The sequence below is a fragment of the Solanum stenotomum genome, chromosome 10, assembly GCF_019186545.1.
Source record: "Solanum stenotomum isolate F172 chromosome 10, ASM1918654v1, whole genome shotgun sequence".
In the NCBI taxonomy this organism is placed as follows: Eukaryota; Viridiplantae; Streptophyta; class Magnoliopsida; order Solanales; family Solanaceae; genus Solanum; species Solanum stenotomum.
The window spans coordinates 6,786,641-6,811,973 of NC_064291.1; the positions used below are offsets into that span (position 1 = coordinate 6,786,641).

The 25,333-nt window shown below is 32.0% G+C and overlaps 1 protein-coding gene and 1 pseudogene across 1 annotated transcript; both read right to left on the reverse strand.

Moving 5' to 3' along the window:
* LOC125842566 (2-isopropylmalate synthase A-like) overlaps positions 1-25,333 on the reverse strand; it is a 157,731-nt pseudogene that overhangs the window by 83,723 nt on the left and 48,675 nt on the right.
* On the reverse strand, positions 13,673-19,870 carry LOC125842567 (2-isopropylmalate synthase A-like). The gene is made up of 11 exons (XM_049521877.1): positions 19,614-19,870; positions 19,266-19,530; positions 18,977-19,190; positions 18,807-18,887; positions 18,621-18,713; positions 18,461-18,547; positions 16,382-16,482; positions 14,926-14,959; positions 14,765-14,839; positions 14,030-14,123; positions 13,673-13,918 (listed from the first exon to the last, which is right to left on the reverse strand). Exons 1-10 carry the CDS (start codon positions 19,852-19,854, stop codon positions 14,058-14,060), a joined length of 1,257 nt encoding a protein of 418 aa, XP_049377834.1. The 5' UTR covers positions 19,855-19,870; the 3' UTR covers positions 13,673-13,918; positions 14,030-14,057.

Genomic DNA, 25,333 nt, shown 5'->3' on the forward strand with positions numbered 1-25,333 from the left:
TTTATGATCAGTGTTGTTTTTATTGGCCAATCAGAAATTGGAAGGAGAGTAAAATATTTAGGAGGGAATATAATAATTTAGTGAAAAAATTGGAAATATTTTAGGAAACATATAAGGTCACACTTATAAAGTGTTGTTTTTAGAACTACAAAAATAGCATGCTTAAAAGTGTAGTCATATGTGTAAATAGGTGTTGTCAATTATATCATAATTTATCAACATTTATAAAGTGTAGCCTATACTATTAAAGAACACGCTTTACAAGTGTTGCCAATATTATCATTGCCAAAAGCTAAAAACTAAAGCTACACTTTAAAAGTGTACCCAAAAATATTTTTGGCAACACTTTATAAGTGTTGTCTAGATTTAATGTGGCCATAGGACTAAAATGGTGTAGTGAATGGACGATCATAAACAAATAGATACCCCAATAGCTACAACAACAAAATTAGACCTAGAAGGAACATGATCTATTGTGGAGCAGAAATTGTATAGAGGTATGATTGGGTCACTACTGTATCTTACAGCCAGCAGGCCTGATATTGTGTTTAGTGTGGGATTATGTGCTCGGTTTCAAACCAACCCTAAAGAATCTCATCTCCAAGCAGTTAAAAGAATTCTTCGATACTTAAAAGGAACCACTGATTTAGGACTATGGTACCCAAAAGGGACTAATTTTGGATTGGTAGGGTATGTCGAGCCTGATTATGTTGGTTATCTAGTAGACATGAAAAGTACGACTGGTATGGCTCACTTCCTAGGTTCGTGTCTAATCTCATAGGAATAAAAGAAACAAAATTTTGTTGCATTATCTACTGCAGAAGCTGAATACGTAGTAGTTGCCTCATGTTGTGCTCAACTACTATGGATCAAACAACAGTTTAGTGATTTTGGTCTTAGCATTGAGTGTGTCCCAATCTTTTGTGATAACACAAGCGCAATTAACATTACAAAGAATCCTTTCCAACATAAGAGAACAAAACATATAGGTATACGTCATCACTTTCTAAGGGACAATGTAGAAAAAGGTCAAATTTCCATGAATTTCTATGCTACTGAGCAACAAATTGCTGACATCTTTACTAAGGCTTTAGTAAGGGAACACTTTGAAAGGAATAGGTTGGAACTAGGGATGATGAAGATCAATTAATTATATCACAAAGGTAGGACTCATTACTAAGATCATAATCACCATATTATGTTGAAAGTATAAAAACTCATAAACTATAAAATATGCTTTACAATTATTCAGGTAAGAAGGAGTATTTGGAGCAAAAACGAACATGCACACCAAGGAAATATTGTTCAGGTATGAACACTAACTATTGCTTTACAACTTACGAAAAATTGAAAAAAAAGAACCACACATACCTATTCCTTTCCCACGTGCCAAACATGAAATTATGCCTAGTCTATCAAAAAAGCCGCCAAAACTTCAAATCAGGTCCCATCCCCAAGAAAACTCTTCAACTCCCTTCCCATAGATCAAAAAGGCAAAAATCCTACCATCTTCCTAAACCTTCTTTCATAAAGAAACCCATTCCCAAACCCTGCTCCTACTAAAAAAAATGGCCTCACCATCTTAAACAAACCTCGAGTTTGCAATTGTTCCCTTTCAAGAACTACCCTACTACGTTTACACTTCAGAAGTACTGTACATTGATGATCTGGGTATCTCATACAATTAAAGCCCCTTACAGGAAATCAACAGTACTATAGGGGTTTCATCGAGTAAGAGGAACGAACTCTAAATTTGTCTAAGGTAGTGTGTAGGGGGAACACTCAAAATCGACTCCTTTAACTGATGATGATACCCCTATCGCTCATTTTATCCCCAAACAGCTAAGGTCGTGTCTTCGCAAAATCACGAGAAAACACGCTGCTCACTCCATGAAAGAAAACACTGACGATGTTCAATCCACACCTTCTGAAGTGTTTCCTGTACGGATGAATAGGTTGGTGAAGCGAACTTTGGAAGAGCAATTCATTCTTTTATCGGTCAAGAAACCACGAATCTCTAAAAGTAAGTTTTCTTCTCAGACTGAGACTATTGACATCCCTGATGACCCATCCGAATCTGAGAAAACCAAAAAAGGTAAAAAGAAAGTATCTTCAAATGCTCATAAGAAACATGTTCGAAAGGGTAAGGTAAAACAGAGTCATAACTCAGTGGATAAAATTATCAAGAAATTGGGAAAAAGGAAGAGGGAAGTGTCTTCTGATTCTGAATGGGAAAATCAGTCTAGGAATGAGGGGGTCCAAGCAAACATGGGGGAGGGTGAGGTATCTGAAAACATTGATGACAATCTTAACAGTCGTACAAAGAGAATTCTAAATTTCACAAGAAGAAGTATGATAAGGAGTAGGGTGATTACTAGGTTTGAAGGTGCTAAAATGAGGGAATTACTGAGTATCTTACACGCTCAAGGGTGGACTGACTTGTTCCCTCAGGGTAGCATAAGAAAGAAGATGGGTAAAGATGAAACTAGGCAGTTTTACATTAATGCCACTAGGTTGCCCTCGTCTATTTACTCCTGATATTGTTGCTCAGATATTGGGGGTTCTTAATACAAGGTGGTGTCGTTGCGTTAAACGAATCTGGCCCCTTTTAGATGGTCTACCTAGTGCTCTTGATATTGTTCACAAGTTTTTGAATGACCCTACCGTGGAAGATTACTCTAGAGTTGACAAAGGGGCTATGCTTCCTTTACATAGGTTGTTGTTTGATGTGGTGCATAAGATCATTTTACCTAGGAAACAAAAACGTACTGAGGCTAACTACTTAGATCTCACTTTGATGGAACTCTTGCTTTCGAGGCATCCCATTAACCTACCGCAGTTGATGTTATTTCACATACATTCTATCTGTGTTGAGGACAACAAGTTGCACGCATTAGGATATGGATTTTGGTTAGGCGAGATCTTTGAGTATTTTAAAGTCCCTGTTAAGGTGTGGGAGGTGCAAACAACAAAGGATGTTCTTGGTATTGTGAATCACGCTGATGTACATGCTCCTTGGAGGGGTGCAAATGCTCCTATGCAGAGGTTACGAGCTCAGCTAACACTGAATGATGAGGAAATTACTACACTCAGAGTATCTCATAATGTTGCTAAGGATCAGCTGCATGTCTCCTATGGACTTGAGCATGCCAGGTTGGTGGAAGAAAATGCAAAGTTGAAAGAGGATTTGGCTAAGTCTTAAGCTATCCTTGAAGCTGAGAAATCCACAAATTCTGCAAATCTAAAAGGCCTTTTAGATCTATTCAAGTCAACTCCTCTGTCTGCCTCTCCATTAGCTACTTCTTCCCAGATTACTTAACTACTCAACTCCTTCTAGTCATGTGTGGTTTTTTCTTTTCAGTTTTTTTTAATGTGGTTTTAGCATGGTTTGTACATTTCTGACTTTATCTCCCTGATGTGGGATGGCTTGTTTTGTTGTGGAACTGCCTAAATTCTGAATAGTTGTATTTCCGTTTTTAGCTAACTGTGTTTTTATGCTTCTATGGTTGATTATCACTTGGATACTATAGTACTTTATATGCAGGATTGATTGATGCCAAAAGGGGGAAGTGTTTTGAACTCAACTGTGACTTTGTGTTCCATGTGTTATCTTTAAACTAACTGGTTCAAATAGGTGTTTGTCATCATCAAAAAGGGGGAATTTGTTAGATCATGAGATCGTATAATTTTTGTATTTTGAAGATTGACAAAGCTGCATGAAACAGTTAGTGATAACGTGATTTTTATTTACCAAGTCTTACTGGGACAAGGACAAGAAAAATTAAAAGAGTATCCGCAATAAAGTAGGAGTTCTACATGAAGCAGGAGTTCTACACGAAGTAGGAAGACTACGCGTGAGCTTCTAAGTTCCAAGCTGAAGAGGAAGCCGAGTACAAGTAGAAGTCTGAGTTGAAATAGGTTTTGGATTCAAATCCAAATCTATAAATAGGGTAATAACTTCTTCGAGAAAGAGCGAGCACTTACATAGAGAGTCAATCAAAACGTTGTCAAAGAGAGTTTGAGAGAGTTTTGAAATTTACTTGAGGGTGCTGTGAGTTTGTGAGGTAAAGTTGTAAATTGTAGTAAATTGTTATTGACTGCAAATTGAGTGTTGAGCGTAGGACGAGTCTAACAAGTTGAAGCAACTTGGAAGACTTAAATCGGGGTTTTTTGTCTTGAGTAGTTAGGAATTAGAGTTTATAATTTCTTGGATTACATAGGTGTGTAATCATTGTGTTATTTGAAGATTGTGATAAATAATACAAAGTTGTGAACTATTTATTATTTTACGAGATTGTTTACTACAACCTTCAAAACAATAAAGAACAAGTAGTAAGTACGTGTTCCTTTACAGAATTAAGGAGGTCATAATTCCAACAGTGTTCACACGATTCTATAATTTTAATCGTGACACCTACACACATATATTATAAATAAAACTATTTATATCTTATCATCTTTTAGAATTGTGCAGAGCGCACTAATGTAAAATATAGTTCAAATTCATAATAGTTACCCAGTTATATAAAAGTCAAGAAGTTGAAATATAGAACTGTTGCTTTGTTCCTTTGCTGTTGAGAATAGGAAATAGAAATTAGGAATTAGAATTATGGCAACTAAAACTAATAGAGTTGTGTGCTAGAATGAAAATATCATATGATTTTGGATCTCGAAATATTTTTGGCCAAAATAAAAGTTATATGTATTTTAGTATATTTTTATTCTTTGATGCATCAGAGAATTGTGTCCTTAAATTGAACATCAAGTTAAAGAACTGAACTTAGGGAAAAAAATGAAAACGAATAAAATTGTTTCAATCAAATTTTTCAATATTTATGTCCATCCCTAACTAAATCTACTCGTAATTGATTATTACAAGACTCGAGCGCGGTATTATTTTTTTTTGTGTGTTTTGAGATGGTAACACTAACTAATTTTAACCAAATTACATATGAACCCTTCTAAGGTTTAATTAACAATTGAATGTGAAAAAGTTCCCTCATGCTATTCTTTTTCCATCATAATTAATTTACGTTCCCATAAGAAAAATATTTGACAAATAAAATTTTGTTTTAAATATATTCTTTTTAGTATTAAAGAACGTTATTAATTATCTGAGAAAAATACAAAATCTCAGAGAACAAGAAACAGAGTAACAAGCTACCCATTAATCAAAACAAATTCTATTTTTTCTCTGACTATAAAATGTCAAAAACATAAATGGTTATATTCATCTTACAATCTAATTTAAGTCTGTACAAAAACTAATTAGCTCTATTGAAGCACTAGGAAAGAAACACATACAAATTTTTAATTGTAGTAATAAATTTAATTAATCATTTGGGAGGGGTTATTGAAGGGGACTATATAATAATCCCTCTATCCCTAATTACTTGTCCACTTTTGAATTAACACACCTATTAAGAAATCAATAATTGACATAGTGAGTTTACCATTTTATCCCTATTAATTATGAAGTGGATGAATTAAAAACTTAATATTTTCAAGAAGTTCTACCTTTTTCAAAGTAATCAATTGAGGGTATAATAAGTAAACAAAATTGTTCTTTCTTGATTTGTCAAAATGGACAAGTAATTAAGGATAACTAAAAAAGGAAATGTGGACAAGTAATTAGGGACAGGGGGAGTAGATTTGTGCTTTAAATATAGTTAAATCCTATGAGAAGTGAGCCTTATTCTAAATCAAATTATTCTTTCCATGCCTAATCAATTAAACCTAACTTGTTGAAAATTTTACCACTCACTTAATAGGATAACAAGGACAACTGGTTTAGCCAGGGATGCCAGTACCAAATTTTTCCACACCTCCACCATTAACAGAAGGAGAAGAAACGAAATCTGTAATCTTAAAGGATGATTTTCACGACCGAAAGTACATCTTAGACGTGACATGATGTATAAGACTCCGAGAGATCCTAAACAAGTCATTTGACATATATATACACAATATAATAAACAAAAGTATTAAATCTCATATGAATAGAAGAGTTTGACATCTAAAAGCGGAAATCTCATAGTCATGAAAAGTCATCTAGTACATCAAAGGAAGTGTTCGGGACATAACCCACCCATCACGTACATCATCAGAAAGGTAAAGACATAAGAAAACAATAAAGGCGGCATGATCCTGGAGTATGTGGACTCATCACGTCTTTAAATCCTCAAGAAATCACCAACTAGCCACGAGCGGAGGGAGAGGAAGCGTCACACCCTAGCTACATTAGTGAAATAATGTAGGCACACATATGCATTAGTACATGAAATGAAATGTATTAAGTATGATGAGGGACATGCATAAAAATACAAAATATGATCATAATGGGACATAATCGAAAATATAATGTTCATGTAGTGATCTAGTGGAAAAACCGTACCCCACTCACGATACTTATAACCTGGATTGTATTTTTGAAATGATGCATTTTATAATTGTGTAATTTAAGAAAATTCATGAATTGAACTTTTTCATTTTTACAAAATGGATCGAATTCGTTGGTTTTAATATTTTCCCTTGCCAATTAACTAAAGGACTCTGTCTATTTCTTATGAAGCACTTATATTATTCTTTTTGTAAGTTGTCACTTGTAATTATGAACAATTGTAGCCAAAAAAATTGTATTTAGCTATGAATTTTTTTCGTAGCAAATAGTTCAATTATTCACTACAAATTTTAAGTCGTTTTGGGTCCAAAAATCAATAAATTTTAAGACAAAAAATAATTTTTCATGAATTAGATACATTATTAATGACGAAATAATGTGTCACCGATAACTTTAAATTCGTGACTAACACTACTTAACAAATGGCGCCAATTAATTTTTTGGTGGAAAACTTTAGTAAACGAAACTTTACTACGGATTTTTATGTTTCGTCACTAAAGTATGTGTCTCATATATTTAAGCACAAAAAATAAATTTTGTCAATAAAAGCGAATAATTAGTGACGAATTTGATATCGTAGCTAATAATTTTATAGCTATTTATCATATTTGTTGTAGTGCGACCAAGCTAAACATATATAAGCCTTTAAATAAACATCATAAAACTTGAACATGATCGATGTATCTTAGATCATAAGGAAAGCTTCATAAAACCTTTGAAAATAACTTAGTTCGTTTGGAGGGATATTAGTTTTAACCAACAATAGACCATGTGACCTATACCATGAAATTCGATGTAACTTCCATATCGAGAAGGGAGAGTCTACTTGTCAAGGTAGAACTCCGTATAATATCATATGTTATATGTGGATCCACTAGCTAGTCCACTTAAGGCATTCCTACGGGGGCAAGTAGTTTGGAACTACAGGTTGCTACTAGACACTACCATGTTTGATCATCCACCTTAAAGTTCTCTCGGTGCTAATTAGCTAGATCTCAACCGAATAGTAATTTTCATGAACATATCATCATACATTGGAAAACACAACTACGTTATCAATCCAAGCTTAAAACATCATAGATTAGCTCATTAAATCTTGAATCAAGCATATATGACAAAACCTCTCACCAAACCATGTTTCCTTAATATGTGAGAAAATCCTTTCACAATTTCTTTGATGCTTATATTCTAGCAAGTAGCAACCTGGATCATTTTATGTATATGATTATGGAAGGCTACTTAAAAATACTCAACTATATGTATATGTGCTTTTGATAAGAGATTTTAATGATACTTATTCATGGACTCCAACGGTTAACCCTTAAGATCTTTTACTATGTGTATGATCTTGAAAATCTTTTACTAGGTGGTGTCCTTTACTTACTCAGTACATTCCACGTACTAACGCATACTTTTCTCTGCATTGCATTTTTTTATGATGTAGATTATGATGCATGTTCTCAAACTCGTGGCTAGTGGGGTGCATCAATTCCCATCAATAGATGGTGAGCCTTCATTCTTTGAGGGAAAATTTATTCATAGTTCATAGTTTATATTATTTCTTATCAGTTGTGTAGAGTAGCTTGGGGATTTGTCTCAGTCGCTCATTGGTATTTGTAGAGGCTTCATAAATAGTCAGTCAATCTGTCATATTTAGTTTTCAAATAAATGTATATTTTAGTCACAATATATTTTAGTATTTGTTTATGCTATATGAGTTCACACATGTATTAGCTTTCACATTTTCTTTAAGTTTGAGTTGTATGTTTTATGTCAGGTCAAAAGTTAACTTGGAGAAAATTAGTAGTTCCAAGTACCGTGTTACATTTTGAGTGTAGACCTTGGGTATGACACTGATTCTGTGTAAGCCGTTATGGCGACCGACATGTCGCTATAGTGGGGCATTTGAGCATCCATTATAGCGGTTGTGCAGGTGCTATACCGATTGTGCATGCACTATAGCGCTTGTGCAGGTGCTATAACGGGGTAAGTCGGGGTCTTATGTAGAAAAGTCCCAAAAATTCTTATTTTTTGCAACTTCAATCTTGTGCTCGAGAGAAGTGATTTAGAGTGGTTCCTACTTGATTTTCCCCAAATTCATCGGTAAAGGTAAGTTCATTACTCCCCATCTTGTAATTTGATTCTTAAGCCTTAGAATATAGGATATTGCTCTTGGAGAGGGTTTGACTTGATCTAATGGTGGGAAAAGCTCTGGATTGGGTAGAATGATCATAAATTGATCAGGGTTAGGATTTGTGTATAATTCAGTTATTGTTAGGATAATTTTGATTACTTGCTATGTTTTATTATTTGTTTAGACCAAGGACAAGTCAAGGCATTGAAAAAGGGGAAGCTTGGGTTCTTTAGAGTTTCAAGAATTGATTCAAGGTAGGTGATGATTGTGCGTTTTTCAAGTTATGTATGTATGCATGTCTAGTACTTTATAGTTTCACTTATGTGATGCATGTTGGGGAAAACATAGGGAAGGATATGAAATGACATCAAGTTGATAATCTCATGCATTTACTTATGGTTTCAAGTGTTACTATTCATTGTGATTGTGCATGCTTTTTGTGATTATCGGTTGGCTTGGGTACCACACTAGTATAGGAATACTAACTATTTTATTTAAAAAAAATAGATTTAGATTGGTTTCGAGTCGTCACTTAATTTTTAAAGAAAAACCAAGAAAACTATTATTTCAAAAGATTAAAACAGAAATCAATTGAAATTATTTAACGGTTTTTAAAAAAAAGGCATGCTTAAACGAGTTTAAGAGATAGACAAATTTTAAGACAAAATCATTTATAGGTGAAAGGAAATGATATAAGGGATATATTAAGTAAAATATTTCAAAGTAAATCAAGTAATAAAATAAGTAAAATTATTTTGCCGTTAGAAAATCTCGAAATGACCATCTTTTGGGGAAATCGAATCAGGAAAATCTTAAAATTGACTAGCAAATAAACAATTAGACAAATATGAAACAGATAAAATAACGAGAGTGAGTNAGTAAAATATTTCAAAGTAAATCAAGTAATAAAATAAGTAAAATTATTTTGCCTTTAGAAAATCTCGAAATGACTATCTTTTGGGGAAATCGAATTAGGAAAATCTTAAAATTGACTAGCAAATAAACAATTAGACAAATATAAAACAGATAAAATAATGAGAGTGAGTTTTGGGCCCAAGTTTGGTTTTCTGTTCGCCTGGGCCAGTACTTGGGCCTAATTTTTATTTTGGGCCTCTTAGCCCATTTGCACCTGTCCTAAAACTAGCATACGATACTAAAAATAAATAGGCCTTTGGCCCAATTATAATACAACACAAAACTGGAATTTCGGGAGGACTTTTGGCCCATTTTCGTGACTGTATACAGTGTATACCGCTGCTGTATATCACTGTATATTTTGCGTATTTCACGTATACTGCTGTATACAGCCTTTAATTTCACTCCGAACACTTGCATTTTCTGTTTTCCAGCTTTGTTCAGCTTTCCTTTCAACCCCTTGATCCACTGATGAAAGGTTGACTTGAGAGGAGAGTAGATTGGGCCTTTGTGGCCCACTTTGAAATGCAAAAGAGATTGGAAAAGAGTCCGGTGGACTCACACGAAAGAGCATGCAATAAAGACAAATATGAAAATTAGCAAATCGATACTACATTTAGAATTGAAGTAAAGAAAAGAAAAATGAGATGTAACAGTGCTATTACTAACAAAAGCAAATACAAGAAACAAGACCAAACCACCTGATGAAGCTACCCCTTTTGGTATATTTAGAATGAAACAAATTAAAAGGCAAACAAGGACTAACTACAAATGTTAACTTAAACAAAACTTTCAAATGGCATTTCAAGACAAACATTCGTTCCATTAATTCTTGATCAAGAGGAAATAAAGAAAGATACATCTATTTGGCCAGAGCGGAAAGCAACAACAATCGAGACTCTAAGCTAAAACAGTGACGATCCAAGAGATGTGCATTAGTATTATGCAACACATGTACGACTTTATATTTGAGCTAAACTAAGCACCTTAACTTCTTAACCCAAGCAGCAGCTACACTTTAAGCAAGATACGGAAATTTATGTCATTAAACTGATAACTAATACATGATTAAGAACGTCTAAACGACTAAACTCAAGAGCAATACTAATTATGAACAAATTTGGACCAAGGCAGACTGACAACAGTTGAAACCCCAAAACATAGGAAAGAGCAATCAGCGAACATAATCAGATAAACACAAGAAATAAGCTAACTTTGCTGGAAGATTTCAACATTTTAAAGAATCACATGGGAATTAGCAGTAATCAAAGAAAAGGAACAGAATACTAAACTACCCATCCAAATTTCAGCGAACAAGCAACGAACAAGGATTTCTATCGATTTAAACGCATAACCGAAAAATAAAGAATGATTAGAGGTTAACGAGGCAGAGCTAAGAGGAGAGATTTTACCTTCTTCCAGGCAGTGAACTGAGACGACGAGTTGAAAAGCTTTCCACCACCACGTGAAAGGAACTCCAATGGAAGTTCCAGCGAAAAAGAACAGAGAGCTTAGGACGAGAGCTCCAGATTCGAAGCTCTTAACTCAATGACTATAGAAGTCGAAATTTCTCTTGAGAGCATATATAATCTATTCCTATATGTAATTCTAGTCATTGTTTCTTAGATGAAATCCAAAGAAAATGAAACTTAAAAAATGAAATCTCCCCCCTATGAGTTATCTCCAACCTTTTTTTTTTTTGTCTACCAGCAAAAAACCCACCCAAATAAAGAAGAAGAAAGACGCTTAAATAGAGGAGATTTTAGGCTGGAAACAGTTGGGGGCGAAGGGGAATTGGGGTCCATTCCAAATTTTCATATTCGAATTTCTACCTGGAGGACAAGGTTGCTGCTGCACCAGTACCAATTTCATAACGGAACTTTGAGGGGGAGCCGTCCGAGAGAACGAGGGAGACGCACGCGCAAGGCTGAGGCTGCTGGGCCGTTTTTCTGGACTGGATTTGCAGCGTACTGCTGCTGCATTTTTTGGGTTATTCGCAAGGTAGAAGAAGATGCTGGCAGTGGGTCGGTTGGGTATTGGTGTTGTAATGTATTTGTTGTTGTATCTAATGGATTGGCATTGGATTATTGTTGAAAAATTAAGGGAAATGGGCTGCTTAATATGAGGAAATGGCATTGGGTTGCTGAATAATGGGCCTGATTTAAATAGGCCCAAGATGGGTCCGAAAATGGGTTTGAGGCAAGGTGAAAAGGGTTATATCTTGGAGTTTAAGAAATAGTCAAATTGAGTTAAATTAATAAATTTGGCTAATAATTAAATATGACAAATTAATATAATTAATTAATGAACTTCTTGATCTTAACGAAATAAAATAATTAACTTAAAAATTAATTAATTTCAAAAATATTAACTACAATTTAAACTAAGCTAATTTAATTAAATACTTACTAAAATTAAAATATTTTTGAGATGATTTTTGAAATATTTATAAAATATACTAATTATATACAAATTATATAAAACATATATATTACTTAAAAATTATAAAAATGATAAAATCAATTAAAAGTAACTTGAAAAATATTTTGAATTTTATAAAGTCAATTATTTCAAATCGTTTGGAATTTAAGAAGTTCGAAAATTAATTTATATCAGGGAGGGTCAAAATTGGGTATCAACACTAATGGTTTCCTCGAATACCATGCCTAGTATGAATACTAACACTAGTTGGCTTGGGTACCACGCTTGTACACTTACAATTTATGTGTGAATTCCGTGGGAGGATTGGGTATAAGTATTTATGGTTCCATGAAAGGACTGGTATGTGTAATTGTGATCATATGGAAAATCTTCCAATTATTGGTTGATTCATGAGGATTTTGTGACTAGGAGTCTATGTGTTCGTGATTGTTGTTATACGTGTTGACCCATGTTTACTATGTTGTAGTTGTTTGTTTACATTCGTAGTTTGGAACTAGCTATGTGATCCTACCAATACATTATTGTTGTGTACTAATACTGCACTTGCTCTTTTCTTATTGAGTATAAGACATATCTAGGCAGCTGATACGAGGCCACAGTTGAGAGACACTTGACTTCGAATCCAAGGGTGAGCTATTCTTCTAGGATGTCATGGGTTTCTCTACATCTTCTTGTCCATTTTTCGGACACTGATTTTAGACTATTAATTTTATGTTTCCTAGCATTTGGGGTTGCAACCCCATTATTAACTAATTAGAGTTTGGGTACTATCACTTTCAGTTTCTAGGGGTTGATTCATAAATGTTTTAACTTTTGATTGAGTTTATAAAAACTCGATCCTTTATCAAATTTTGAAGTTCTTAGTTGTTTTCTTTCATAATTTAGTTTTCGTAACTTTTCTTAATGGATTAAGTTGGGTTAGTAGTTGATTCTTCCACCGAAAGGTTAGTGGAAGATATGCATATATGTGGCTGCAGCTTAACCTCAGTTCCTCACAATATATAACCTCAAAAAAATAATAAAAGTTTATCCTCCCTCACCATTTTCACCAATGCCACAAATAGAACACGTTTTCAATACTTAGAATTGGTACATCTAGTAAGTAAGGGACCATTATAATTAGCTTACCAAAATATCCTAAGAGCTTTTGGATTGTGGTCATATTTTAGCAGTTTTATACTCCCTCCGTCTCATTTTATGCGACACTTTTTAAATTTCGAGATTCAAATAAATCTATCTTTGAACGTAAATTTTTCATAGATCTTTTAAACATTTTGAATTATAAATCATTGTGAATTATAGTACTTTTTACGTAATTTACAAATATATAAATTTCATTTTAAAAAAATTGAAGATTCTATGCGCAAATTCCCGGTCAAACTTAAACTGTTTGACTCTCGAAAAACGAATAGTGTCACATAAATTGGGACAGAGGGAGTAGTATTTATTTTTATTTTCAAGTTAAAATAACAAAATAAATCAAAAGTCACAATTTAAAAATCCTACTAACTTTTATGATTAAGTGTGCATTATGAACATATATATGCTAGCTGGTATTTTTTTCTGTTTCATTTTATGTGGCACTATTTAACTTGATATAAATTTATTTTTTAAAATTAATATATTTCAAGTTACTTTTGCTATAATGTAGAAATTATTAAAATATAGATATTTACATTAAAAAGATGGCTCTTACTCAAGACTCTTTAGGATATTATATAGGCGCATACCCCAACTCTAGTGGCGGACACAACATGCACATATCATATTTATCTTAACTCAATACTTCTAACGCGGATCTAAATTTATTAAAATTACAACAAATAAAAGTCTAAACTCATGGTTTAGAAAGTACAAGAAGATCAATACTAAAAAGTAAAAACTTTAAAAGATTGAACTTATAAAATTAAAATGTTGAATCCACACCTTAGAGCCTTTAAGTAAATTTAATACATCAATTAATGTAGCACAAAACCCTTGGCTGTTGCAACATTAGATAAGCTCTGCCATCAATAGGTGAGAAGCTCCTGTATCAAATAATATTTCCATTTAACTGCAATCCTTTGCATAAATAAATATTATAAAACTAAGTTAATTAATTAAGGAAGACCAGTAAAAATAAAGAAAGTATTATTTACATGTATTTGTGTAGTCATCTCCAAGTTTTCAAGCAATTTGAGTCTGGATAGCCTCATTTGATATAAGTGCTCTTAAATCATCATCTGTTATATTCTGAAGAAAAACACAGATGTAAGAAAGGATAAATAGGTGAAAAACATACAATAACAACAATATATACCTAGTAGAATTTTATAAAGTTTATGTAGGATAGGATATACGCAATCCTTACCAGGGTGGAGCTACACTACTGTTAAGGTGTCATACTTTGTCTCTACACTTCTCCACGTTAGTAGTATTATTTGGTAATCGCGTTATTGTACGTTCTTCTATATATATTACTATATGTTTCTCACATTTGCTTAGTTTCTTGAACCTTGTAAATCTTTAATTTCTCAAGTAAACTTCATCGATATAAAAAGGGATAAGGCACAAGTACCCCCTAGACTATGACCGAAATCCCAGAGACACACCTTAACTATTCTAAGGTCCTATTACCCCCCTAAACTCATTTTTTGTGTAATTTTGTACACCTTTTGACTTATGTGGCACACTCCGTGACTCCACTTAAGTGAGGCGCGTGGGAGATGTTTGGAGGCCACGTAGGACAAAAAGGTGTACAAAATTACAAAAAAATAAGTTCAGAGGGGTAATAGGACCTTAATTTAGTTAAGGTGTGTCTCTGGGATTTCAGTCATAGTCTAGGGGGTATTAGTGCCTTATCCCATAAAAAAAACATCAACAATATAATTTACCTTTTTACTACCAGCCATTGACTTAAATCTCCAAAAGAGGTCTTCAAGTACTTTTTCCTCAAAATTATATCCAAGCTATGACAAAATAAATTGAGTATTAATACATATCGATATAAAAATATCATAATTTAATTGTTGAACACTTAGAATATGTATGTTACCACAAGCATTTTGGCTTTCAATGCATGACGCCCACTGCACAAAATATTCACCATGTTATCAAATTTGTCAAAGGTAGAATACAAAATTCAAAATTTAAAAGATTTCAAATATAAATGAAATAATCATTCTCTCTTAAATATTATCAAATAAAACAAAATGGAAGGAACATAATAAATATGTAAGTCGACAAGAAAAAACATGAACAATTTGTGTCACAATATGTCAATGTCACTGCAATAAAAGAATTATTAGATTTAGATTGAATATCTTTTCTCTTATACGATTTAAATTTATCTTATTGAATTCTTTATTAGGTTCATTTTTTTTTTTTTGAGTTTTATCTTATTTGATATCTTTACGCATATGTGATTTTTTTTTTTTTTTTTTGTCTTTAGTTAATTTTCTTTACATTATTACTATAGAAGAGTGGAATGAATTTCTCTTTTGATCATTTTTCATTTTCTTTTAATTTCATCACTTTTTAAATAGTAAAAATATCTTTGAAAGCTTTTGTCAAAATTCAGTATATGCAAGTATGCATTGTAACATGTTCTAACTTTTACTTGTGACTCTTACATAATATACTTTTAAAAAAATAAAATTAATCCAACAATATCAGGAACACCATACATTGTGTAATTTCACAAGTGAATTCTGTAAAAAATAGAGTGTACACAAATCTTACCATTAATTACCTTATAAAGATGAAGAGGTTGATTTCGATATCGACTTAAGTAAAACATTTCAAAATAACTCGTAAAAGAGACTACATAAATGAAAGCAGCAACAACAACTAAATAAAGTGAAATAGAGAGTAGCACAAATGCAAAAAAGAACTAAAATGATAATGCAATAATCGAAGATCAGACTCTTATTATTGAATTTCCATTATTTGCACGTAATAGCTCATTCTCTATATATTTTTATGCTCAATCTTTCCGTCGGTAGCTGGGCTCCGGGGCATTACTACCACGGCTACTAACGACCCGAGCCCAAATAAGGAAAAGAACGGACTAAGGCGAGGAGTTCATTAGCCATACATAGTTAAGGAGGATGGGGGTCGTTCAACCACTTGACTGTAAGGAGAGGGTCATTTTCGAAAGGCTAGAAAGTGGTCACCGGTGGCTAATACCTTCTCGAGACTATCGAACCTGAAATCTACGGCATTATCACAGAAAGAAAACATGGCTAGTAGATAACTATTTTCTTATTGTAGAAAGCGAACCGTACCAATATTAATAAAAAAATAAAACCACGGAGACGATATATTTCGAAAAAATGTATACAAATTTTGTAAAATAATCGATCGAAATGAATAATTGAGAACTTTAGGAGCATAATAAATACATAACCGAACAAACAAACAAAGAAATCTAACAATTGTATCACAACATCATCATAATAAAACAATGATTGTATGAAACATAAATAAAAAATAAAAAAATCAATGCGTACCTGAGTTTTCCCAATTTAATGCCATGTTCACTTGCACGAATAAATCCAATATCTTCAGGAGATATAAACTCATATGTACTTCTGTTCTTTAATATTCCATCCTAAATTAAATACGTATAATTTAATAAAAAAAGAAGAATGAAACTTTTTAAATTGAGAACATAATGTTATTTAGAAGGTAGATTTTACTCACTCTATTACAATTTATATGACTTATTTTTCTTTTTAGTCGGTTAAAAAAAAAATGACACATTTTTATATAAGGTAACAGTTTAACTTTAAAATTTTCATTTTACTCTTAATGAATTGATTTATATCCACACAAATTTTTATCATTCATTTTAGACCACAAGTTTAAAAAATCTTTATTTTTTTCTTAAACTTCGTGTCGAGTCAAACTACCTCACATAAAATGGGACGGAGGGAGTAGTAGATTTTCTTATTTTAACTTAAATTATGAATATTGTTAATGACTAAAATATACATTGTAAGGGTAGTTTAGTCATTGCTGCCTAAGGTTGTTAATTAGGCTAGTGTCCAATAGTTAGGATTAAAAATTAGTTATAATTAACTATCTCCTAACTACTAAAATGTATATAAATACACATGTACTCCAAATATTAAAATAGATTTTATAAAATTTGATTTCATCATCTTCTTTCATCTCTTTATGAATTCTCTTGGTCACCTAGATATTAAGGGGTCGTTTGGTAGGAAGTATTAGGAGAAATAGTCCATGTATTATGTATGGTATTATATAGTACCATGTATGGTAAGAGTTTGGGCCTATGTATAACTAATTCATGGATTAGTTATACACCCTACATGGTATTAGAGGATGTATTACTAACACCTTCTATTTGGAGGTATTAGTAATACATAGAATTTAATACCATGGGATAAGTCTATGTAAAGACAAAAACATCCCTCAAATCATTTTGTTTATTTTCTTGATTTTATGTTTTATATTTGTATTAGTAAATTAATTTAAATAAATTAGCATATAAATTATTAGAGAGAGTTGTTTGTTACTAAATAAATTCAATACAATTTTTGAAATGTGAATTCAACATATACTAATTAAAAGGTAAATATATCACCACATGATGTTTCTTAATTGAATGTATAATATATGTGTGTGTGGTTTTCTAATTATTTGTATTTTGAACAATTTATAAAATTGCATACATATTAAAACTAAAACTTGCAATTTTTATGTGTAAATGTAGATGGTTTACTCAATTTTACTAAGTATTGTTTACCGTCTTATCGGTTTTAAAAGTAGATGATTTATCTTTTTTAAATTGAAAAAGGTCATTTTGTGAGTGCTAAATTTATTAAAATGACAATTATTTATCCTCAAATAATTCAAGTGAAAAATAGCAATCATGACAACAAAATTGTTCTTCACCTAGCTAGTTAGAAGGTAATAAAAAAAATAACATTGTCCGGCAATTATCTACCTTGACCCAATTACATAATAATACAAGGGTATAATTGGAAAGAAGCTTTTTATAGAGTTTGAATCCAAATACAAGATGAAGTAGGAAACAATGAACCAAACACTTGATAAAAATAAACTCTGCATTACTAATCCCTGTATTACTAACCCCTGTGTTATTAATCTTTGTACCAATTGTGTGTCTTTGCAGCAGTTTCTAAGGTACATAGATACTCAATTTAATCAAAAGGTGAAAATTATCAGGTCTGATAATGGAACTGAGTTTGTTAACTCAGCTTATGAGATGATCTTTAAAACTTTAATTAGGCATAATACACCATAACTACTAAATGTATATAAATATAAATCACGTTGATGTACATTATCTATTCACTCATCCAATTTTAGAAAGAAAAAAAATGACGAATGTGATTTTTTTTCAACGACAAATCAATTAAATCAAATGATAACTTAATTATTATTTTTTTTTTATCAATTTGATTTGATTCGTTGACTTGACAGATTAACATTAACTTGTACTCTACCTTCACATGGTATGTTGGCCTATAAAACTTGACAGATTAACAAAGTCTGTGGCACAATTGAGATTTAATTTAAGGTTGTTGGTCGATCTTCACCTGATGAATTCCACTTTCATGAGAGAAAGCATTAACACCCACAATGGCCTTATGTGGTTGCAGCTTAAGCCCACTATACTCCTCTACCTGCATATATATGTATAACAATATTATTATATGCATTATTCATTTTAACAACTAAAATACTATATATACATACCATGTTGCTTGTTGTGAATATATGTTTTGTATTAATCCCAGTATAGACACCACCTAGTACTTCCTCTCCACGACATTTTATGGCCATTACTATCTATATAAAATAGAAATAATAATAATATTAATTAGCTAGAGATAGATTAACATTTTATATATATAAAAATAATTAAAGGTTATCCTCCCTCACCTCTTCTAGAGAAGCATTTCCAGCTCTTTCACCAATACCATTGATGGTTACATCAACTTGTCTTACTCCTGCACAAATTCCCTGAATTCCATCGATGTATGAGAGTCAAACTAACGATATATTAGATTTTTAGAAATGAAGTAGTTAGAAGCGCGCTAACAAATACATACAGCTAATGTGTTGGCAGTAGCAAGTCCAAGATCGTTGTGACAGTGTACTGCAAGGATCACATTTTGAATTCCTGGGGTATTAGCTTTTACATGAGCAACTAGTTGTCCAAATTCATTTGGTAAATTGCATCCAACAGTATCAGCAAGACAGATGCATGTTGCACCAGCTTTGATAATTTCTCCAATAATATCACAAAGAAACTTCTTATCAGATCTGACAGTGACGGCTCAAGCTAATTAGTGGTCTAAAATCAAAAGATGAGTATATAGTTAGGTAAAACTTGCAAACCTTGTAGCATCTTCGATAGCAAATCGAACATGCTCACATCCAAGGCTTCTAGCATAAGCTACCATACTCGTTGCTTTCTCCACAACTTGTTCTCTACTCATATTCAATTTGTACTTCATATGTATATCACTTGTTGCAATAAACGTACAAATCATTGGCCTCTTTGCATACTTCAAAGCCTCCCAACATCTTTCAATCTCCTTCATAGTACATCTCGCCGCACCACAAATCATCGGCACATATCCCTCTTCATCTATGCTATTACCTGTTCAGATATAATATAAATATGCATGGTAACATATATATAAACATTTTCTTAAATAAGACGATCATTTAATTTAACATTACCAATTTCATGTGCTATACACTTTACAAGCTCAAACTCAACCTCAGAGGAAGATGGAAAACCAGCCTCAATAACATCAACACCAAGCTTGACTAGCTGATGTGCAATGTCCATTTTTTGTTTAGCGGTCATGGCGGCACCAGGAGCTTGCTCTCCGTCACGAAGCGTCGTGTCGAAAATTGAAACATAGTTAGGGTCTGAGAATTTGTTCAAACCATTAACAAGAGTGTTTTTAGAAGTCATTTCTTTTCCTTTCTAAAATTGAATGAATGATGAATACATAATTGGGCTTAACTTTTATAGGCCAACTTACCATGTGAAGGTAGTGTACAAGTTAATATTAATCTATCAAAGTCAACTTGCACTGACCAATCAAATGAAACCTCTGTTAAGTTGGTTTTATAACAATAATTTTGATAATTGCACTTATAGCTATAGTTTTGTTTGCTAGAGGCTGCGATTTGTATAGTTCTGTCAGTTTGTATGTTTCGCTTGTAAATATATTAATAGGATAAGTATATACAAATTTTGTATTTATACATTTTAAATTTTTTCAAAACTCCATTTATATATTTCACTTATTAATATACGAATAATATAATTTATTATTTATTTTGGAAGAGTAGTTGCTTAGCAATAAATGTGATATCACATGTATGGTTGATGTCTGATTCAGATCAAATGAACTCCAAATTGATTTGGCGTTGAAAAAATAAATCACGTTGGACAGAGGGAGTATTCATTATTCTTTTCTGGAATTGACACACCCCACACTCTCATGTCTATTTTTGTATACCATGTGTAGGAGGGATTGATATGGTATTATATATATCGAATTATTATATTATATTAAATTATTATTATATTATATTGTGATTTTGAAATTATGATATTTGGTGTGGTATATATATATACTAACAAATATGCAACTTAGTATTAGAATAAACTAAATGTTTAAAAATTGAAAAATTGACTACGATATTTTGATTGAAATATATTTGAATTGTAATTGATTAAAAAAATGAGTTGTTTGTACTTTATTTTGCATATATATTTCTACATATGTAATGTGTTAGTATGATACAATTGAAACATTTTTATTTATTATCGAAGTCATAATATTCTATTATACGAGTATATTATAGTTGAAACTGAACAAATTATGGTTACCAATTTACCATATCGTTGAATAACGAAATCTAACTTCAATATATCGAATCATACCAAAGTATAGTAATGATATAATGTTTTAAAAATTGAATACTAAAATTATGATATCAAAACTTTCAAATATTGTACCGTATCATAACATGTCCACCCCTAACCACGTGTGTGTAAATTTGCATCTTAAGCAAAAAGTCATATCCTAATATTTATAACTCTTGGCTTAGGGATTCTATGTAACTATACTGCCAACAAAAATCGTTGTATATATGTGTAATATATCGATATTATATAAATAGTGCATCATCGGGTATATATGATATATAGTTATATATCAAATATAAATATAATATATTACCACAGTTCAATGTAAAATCAATATAGATCATTAATAAAGTATGATTTTGATCCAATGGTAGAAAGAAAACCCGCCTTGATTATTTTTTCATTTTTTAAAAATTATTTGAGATGAATAGAAAACCATATAATCTCTGATGTTGAGAGATTTGATAACATGCGTGGTTTATGTTAGAGTTGGTACAACTAGCATACCACGTGAAGGTAGCCAATACAAATATATTTAAGACAATAAAGTGAAATATGATTTAATTGTGTTTTGTTTTTTGTTAAAATTTAATCTAATTGAAGTTCATGTCTAACTTTTCTTATTGCATTCAAAAGTTTCATTGTTGTCTTTTCAAACTACACAAAATGTGAAGAGTTCTAGACGTGATAAGTGTTTTCTTACGTGCAACTGGTTCCAAAGATATTGTATCATTTTCAACTTCATCATCAACATTATTAATGTATTCATTGTACTTTATGTATAATAAAATTATTTTTACATTAATTCAATAAATATGATACATAAATTAGTAAGATACAACGATTTTGATGTAATCAAGATTAACCTTCGTTAATAATAATATTTCATGATCCCACCTATATTAATGTGACGCCCTGACTTAAGATTAGAAGTCTCACATCAGTAAAAACACAGTAGAGATGTTGGGTGTTTAACTAAGCAGGTCTTACCAACTAGTGACGTGTTTTAAAGTCGTGCGAGCCTAGGCCCAAAGCAGAAAAAATCACTAGGGTTGGGCCATTACAAATGGTATGAAAGTCACTCATGTGTCAATCTTGTCGATGTAGGCCAGAGTTCACTTGAGTTTAGGTAAATCCCACTAAGGCAGGGCAAACCTCAGTGGTGAGTATAGGTAAATCTCATACGGTGGGGCAAACCTCAGCGAGGACGCCGAGTCCATAGAAGGGGTGTATGTGACACCCCAGCATAAGATTAGAAGTCCCACATCGGTAAAACACAGGAAAGATGTTGGGTATTTAAGTAAGTAGATCTTACTAACCAGTGATGCATTTTAAAGTCGTGCGGATCTAAGTTGTCACGCCCCGAGCCTACACCCTGGGCGGGATTGGCACTCGAGAACCATTGCTGGCCCCAAGCGAACCTTGGCTTGACTTACTTACTCAGTGGAAAACTCTATGCATTATTACAATGATTAAATGCATTTATAAAAGAACTATCTCAGATAAACTTAGAACGTTTAAGAATAAACATTCAACTAGCCATAGATGGCAACTCAAGTCTTAACATAAGAAATAACAATGTAAAGACAACTGAACTACTAACTGTCTATGAAGCCTCTAAAACAAGGAGGGATGTCGAGACACGACCCCCAATCATCATAACAACTGAAATACTAGAAAGCAAAGTAAAATGAGTCCTCCGAAAAGCAAGGAGACTCACCAACTGACTCTGAGTGCTCAACTGGATCAACGGAGCCCTGGATGTTGATCCTGATTACCTGTGTCTGTATCATAAGACGATGCAGGCCAAATGACATCAGTACATTGAATGTACGAGTATGCGAGGGGAATACTAAAACATATGTAAGCTTGAAAAGAATCTGAAAGGAACACTTACCTTGGCTTTACTCAACTCATGGATAACTTAACTCAAATGCAAAGTAACACAATAGTAATGATGAGGTTATACAAAGCCATTTAAAACAGTAGTAGCAACTTAATTTGTTAAAGAAATGCAATAACAACTCAGTTTACATATATAGTAATATAATACTGTGGGAGTTTTTCTAACCGATAACCACCACTATGAGCCTAAGTAGTGATACATCATCTTGCCCATGCTGCCAAAACTGTCCTATACTTTGATGTTNAATAGTAATGATGAGGTTATACAAAGCCATTTAAAACAGTAGTAGCAACTTAATTTGTTAAAGAAATGCAATAACAACTCAGTTTACATATATAGTAATATAATATTGTGGGAGTTTTTCTAACCGATAACCACCACTATGAGCCTAAATGGTGATACATCATCTTGCCCACGCTGCCAGAACTGTCCTATACTTTGATGTTATATAAGACGCCTTAACTAAGTGGATCCACTAGTCTATGCTAAAAAACACTTTAAGGAATCATCTAAAAAGTATGATCATTTACTACCCATGATGGCTACATGGTTTATGGAGACTTGAGTTATTATGAACTCGCATCCCCATATCGGTGCTCAATACTACTCCCCAAAATATACTTAGCTCATATGTTTTAAAATAAAACTTCTTTCTTTGGTTTGAGATAATTACTCAAAACTTAGCTTAAAAGCTCTCTTGAAATCGATGTTCCCTTTCTTGCTCAAATGTGAAAACATTTTTAACTCTTGGGAATATTTAGTTCCCGTATAATCTTTGAAGAAATGAACTTTTTCTCTTACTCTTTACTCAACTCAAAGCTTAAGTCTTAAAAAAAAGTTAAAACGTTTGTAAAAGACTTTTTGGAAAACTTTATGAATTTCTCTTAACTTGACTCTTAAATTTTCTTGACTTGACTCTTAACTTTCCTTGAATTGAATTATGGATTCAAGGACTGTGATTAGTGATAGGAAAGTTCTCAGGATGTTTAGGAGTGTTTTTAGATAGTTAAACATGAGAAACGATCAAGAAATCACTATCTGAAAACAAGTCTGCGACGCGGAGATGCATTTAAATATTTGATCGCAAAATTTATTTTTGAAAAAGAGGAGTCCACGTCTTCTTTGCAACGCGGAGGTGGTTTTTGTGCACTAGGGGAGCAAGTCCGTGACGCGGATCGGACTTGCGTGCCAAAACCTGCTCGACTTTTTCTTTCTTCGTTTTCTCACCCAAATTCGCCTAAATTCTACAAGTAATGTATTGATATTGTATGAATAGTGTATTATTGTGTATATATGATATATAATTATATATCAAAGATAGTATGTTATAATAGTTCAATGTAAAATCAAACAAACACAGAGACGGATTTAGGCTCTTATTAAATAGGATTTTTTGAAAACTCAATAACTTTTACACAGATAGTATAATTGTACTGAAAAAGTTCAGTAAAAATATAAGAAATATCACTTGAAAACTCATTAATAAAGAACCGGCCTTGATTATTTTTTCATTTTTTAAAAATTATTTGAGATCAAAGACAAAATTGACGTTTAATCTCTGATTTTGAGAGATTTGGAAGAGTAGGTGCTTAACCATTTTTTTAAGGAAATCATATAAGAGTAGGTGCATTGTTGATGAATAATTTATGATTCTTAATTAAAATACTTTAGAATTGGTACAGCTAGCATACCATGTGAATTGTGAGGGTAGCAACTAGCAAGTTTAGCAGACTTATTAATTTATGATTGTTTTAATTTGATAAAATATTAAATAGTTCAAAGATTTATTTCTTTTTATTAGAGTACTAGTTACAGTAGCCCGTGCTAGCACGGGCCCAACATATATTTTTATTTTTTATTTTAATTTATGTGACATTAATAAAATTTTCACGGTCAAACAATTTTTTTGTATGTTCTTTAAATTTTAAGTTGTTGATTATTGTGGTTAATAATACTTTATATGTAATTTTCAATATTCTCTTTGTCCCAATTTATGTGTCATTGATAGAATTTTGAAACTCAAGCAAATTTTGTATATGTCTTTTAGATTTTGAAGTTATTTAATTATTATGAGTTATAGTACATTTTACGTATATGTTACTTTTACTATCCCAAACTATGTGACATTAGTAGAATTTTGAGAGTTGATCAAATTTTTTGTATGTCCTTTAAATTTTGAGGTTGCTAATTATTGTGTGATTTGTAGTATGTTTCATGTTATTTCAAATAATATATGTTATTTCCTCTATCCTAATTTATATGGCACTAATAGATTTTGAGTTTCAACCAAATTTTATAGATGTCTTTATAATATTTTAGGGTTTAATTACCTCCTTTTGATTTTTAATCCATTAATATGCTTTCTTCACAATTATCAGTAGAGCTACCTTAAATGGTGATGTGGCGCTCTCGATGACCTTCATTGTCATTTTTCTTTTTTCTCCTTTTTTGAATTTTTCTCAATTATATTATTTTTAAAAGTTATTTTCATAACTCACACTTCTTCATCTTCATAAATTATACTTTTAATTAGTATTAATAATATTCATAACTTTCAAACCTTTTATATTCATAACCCCAAAAAAATCAATTTTACATTAAATTAAA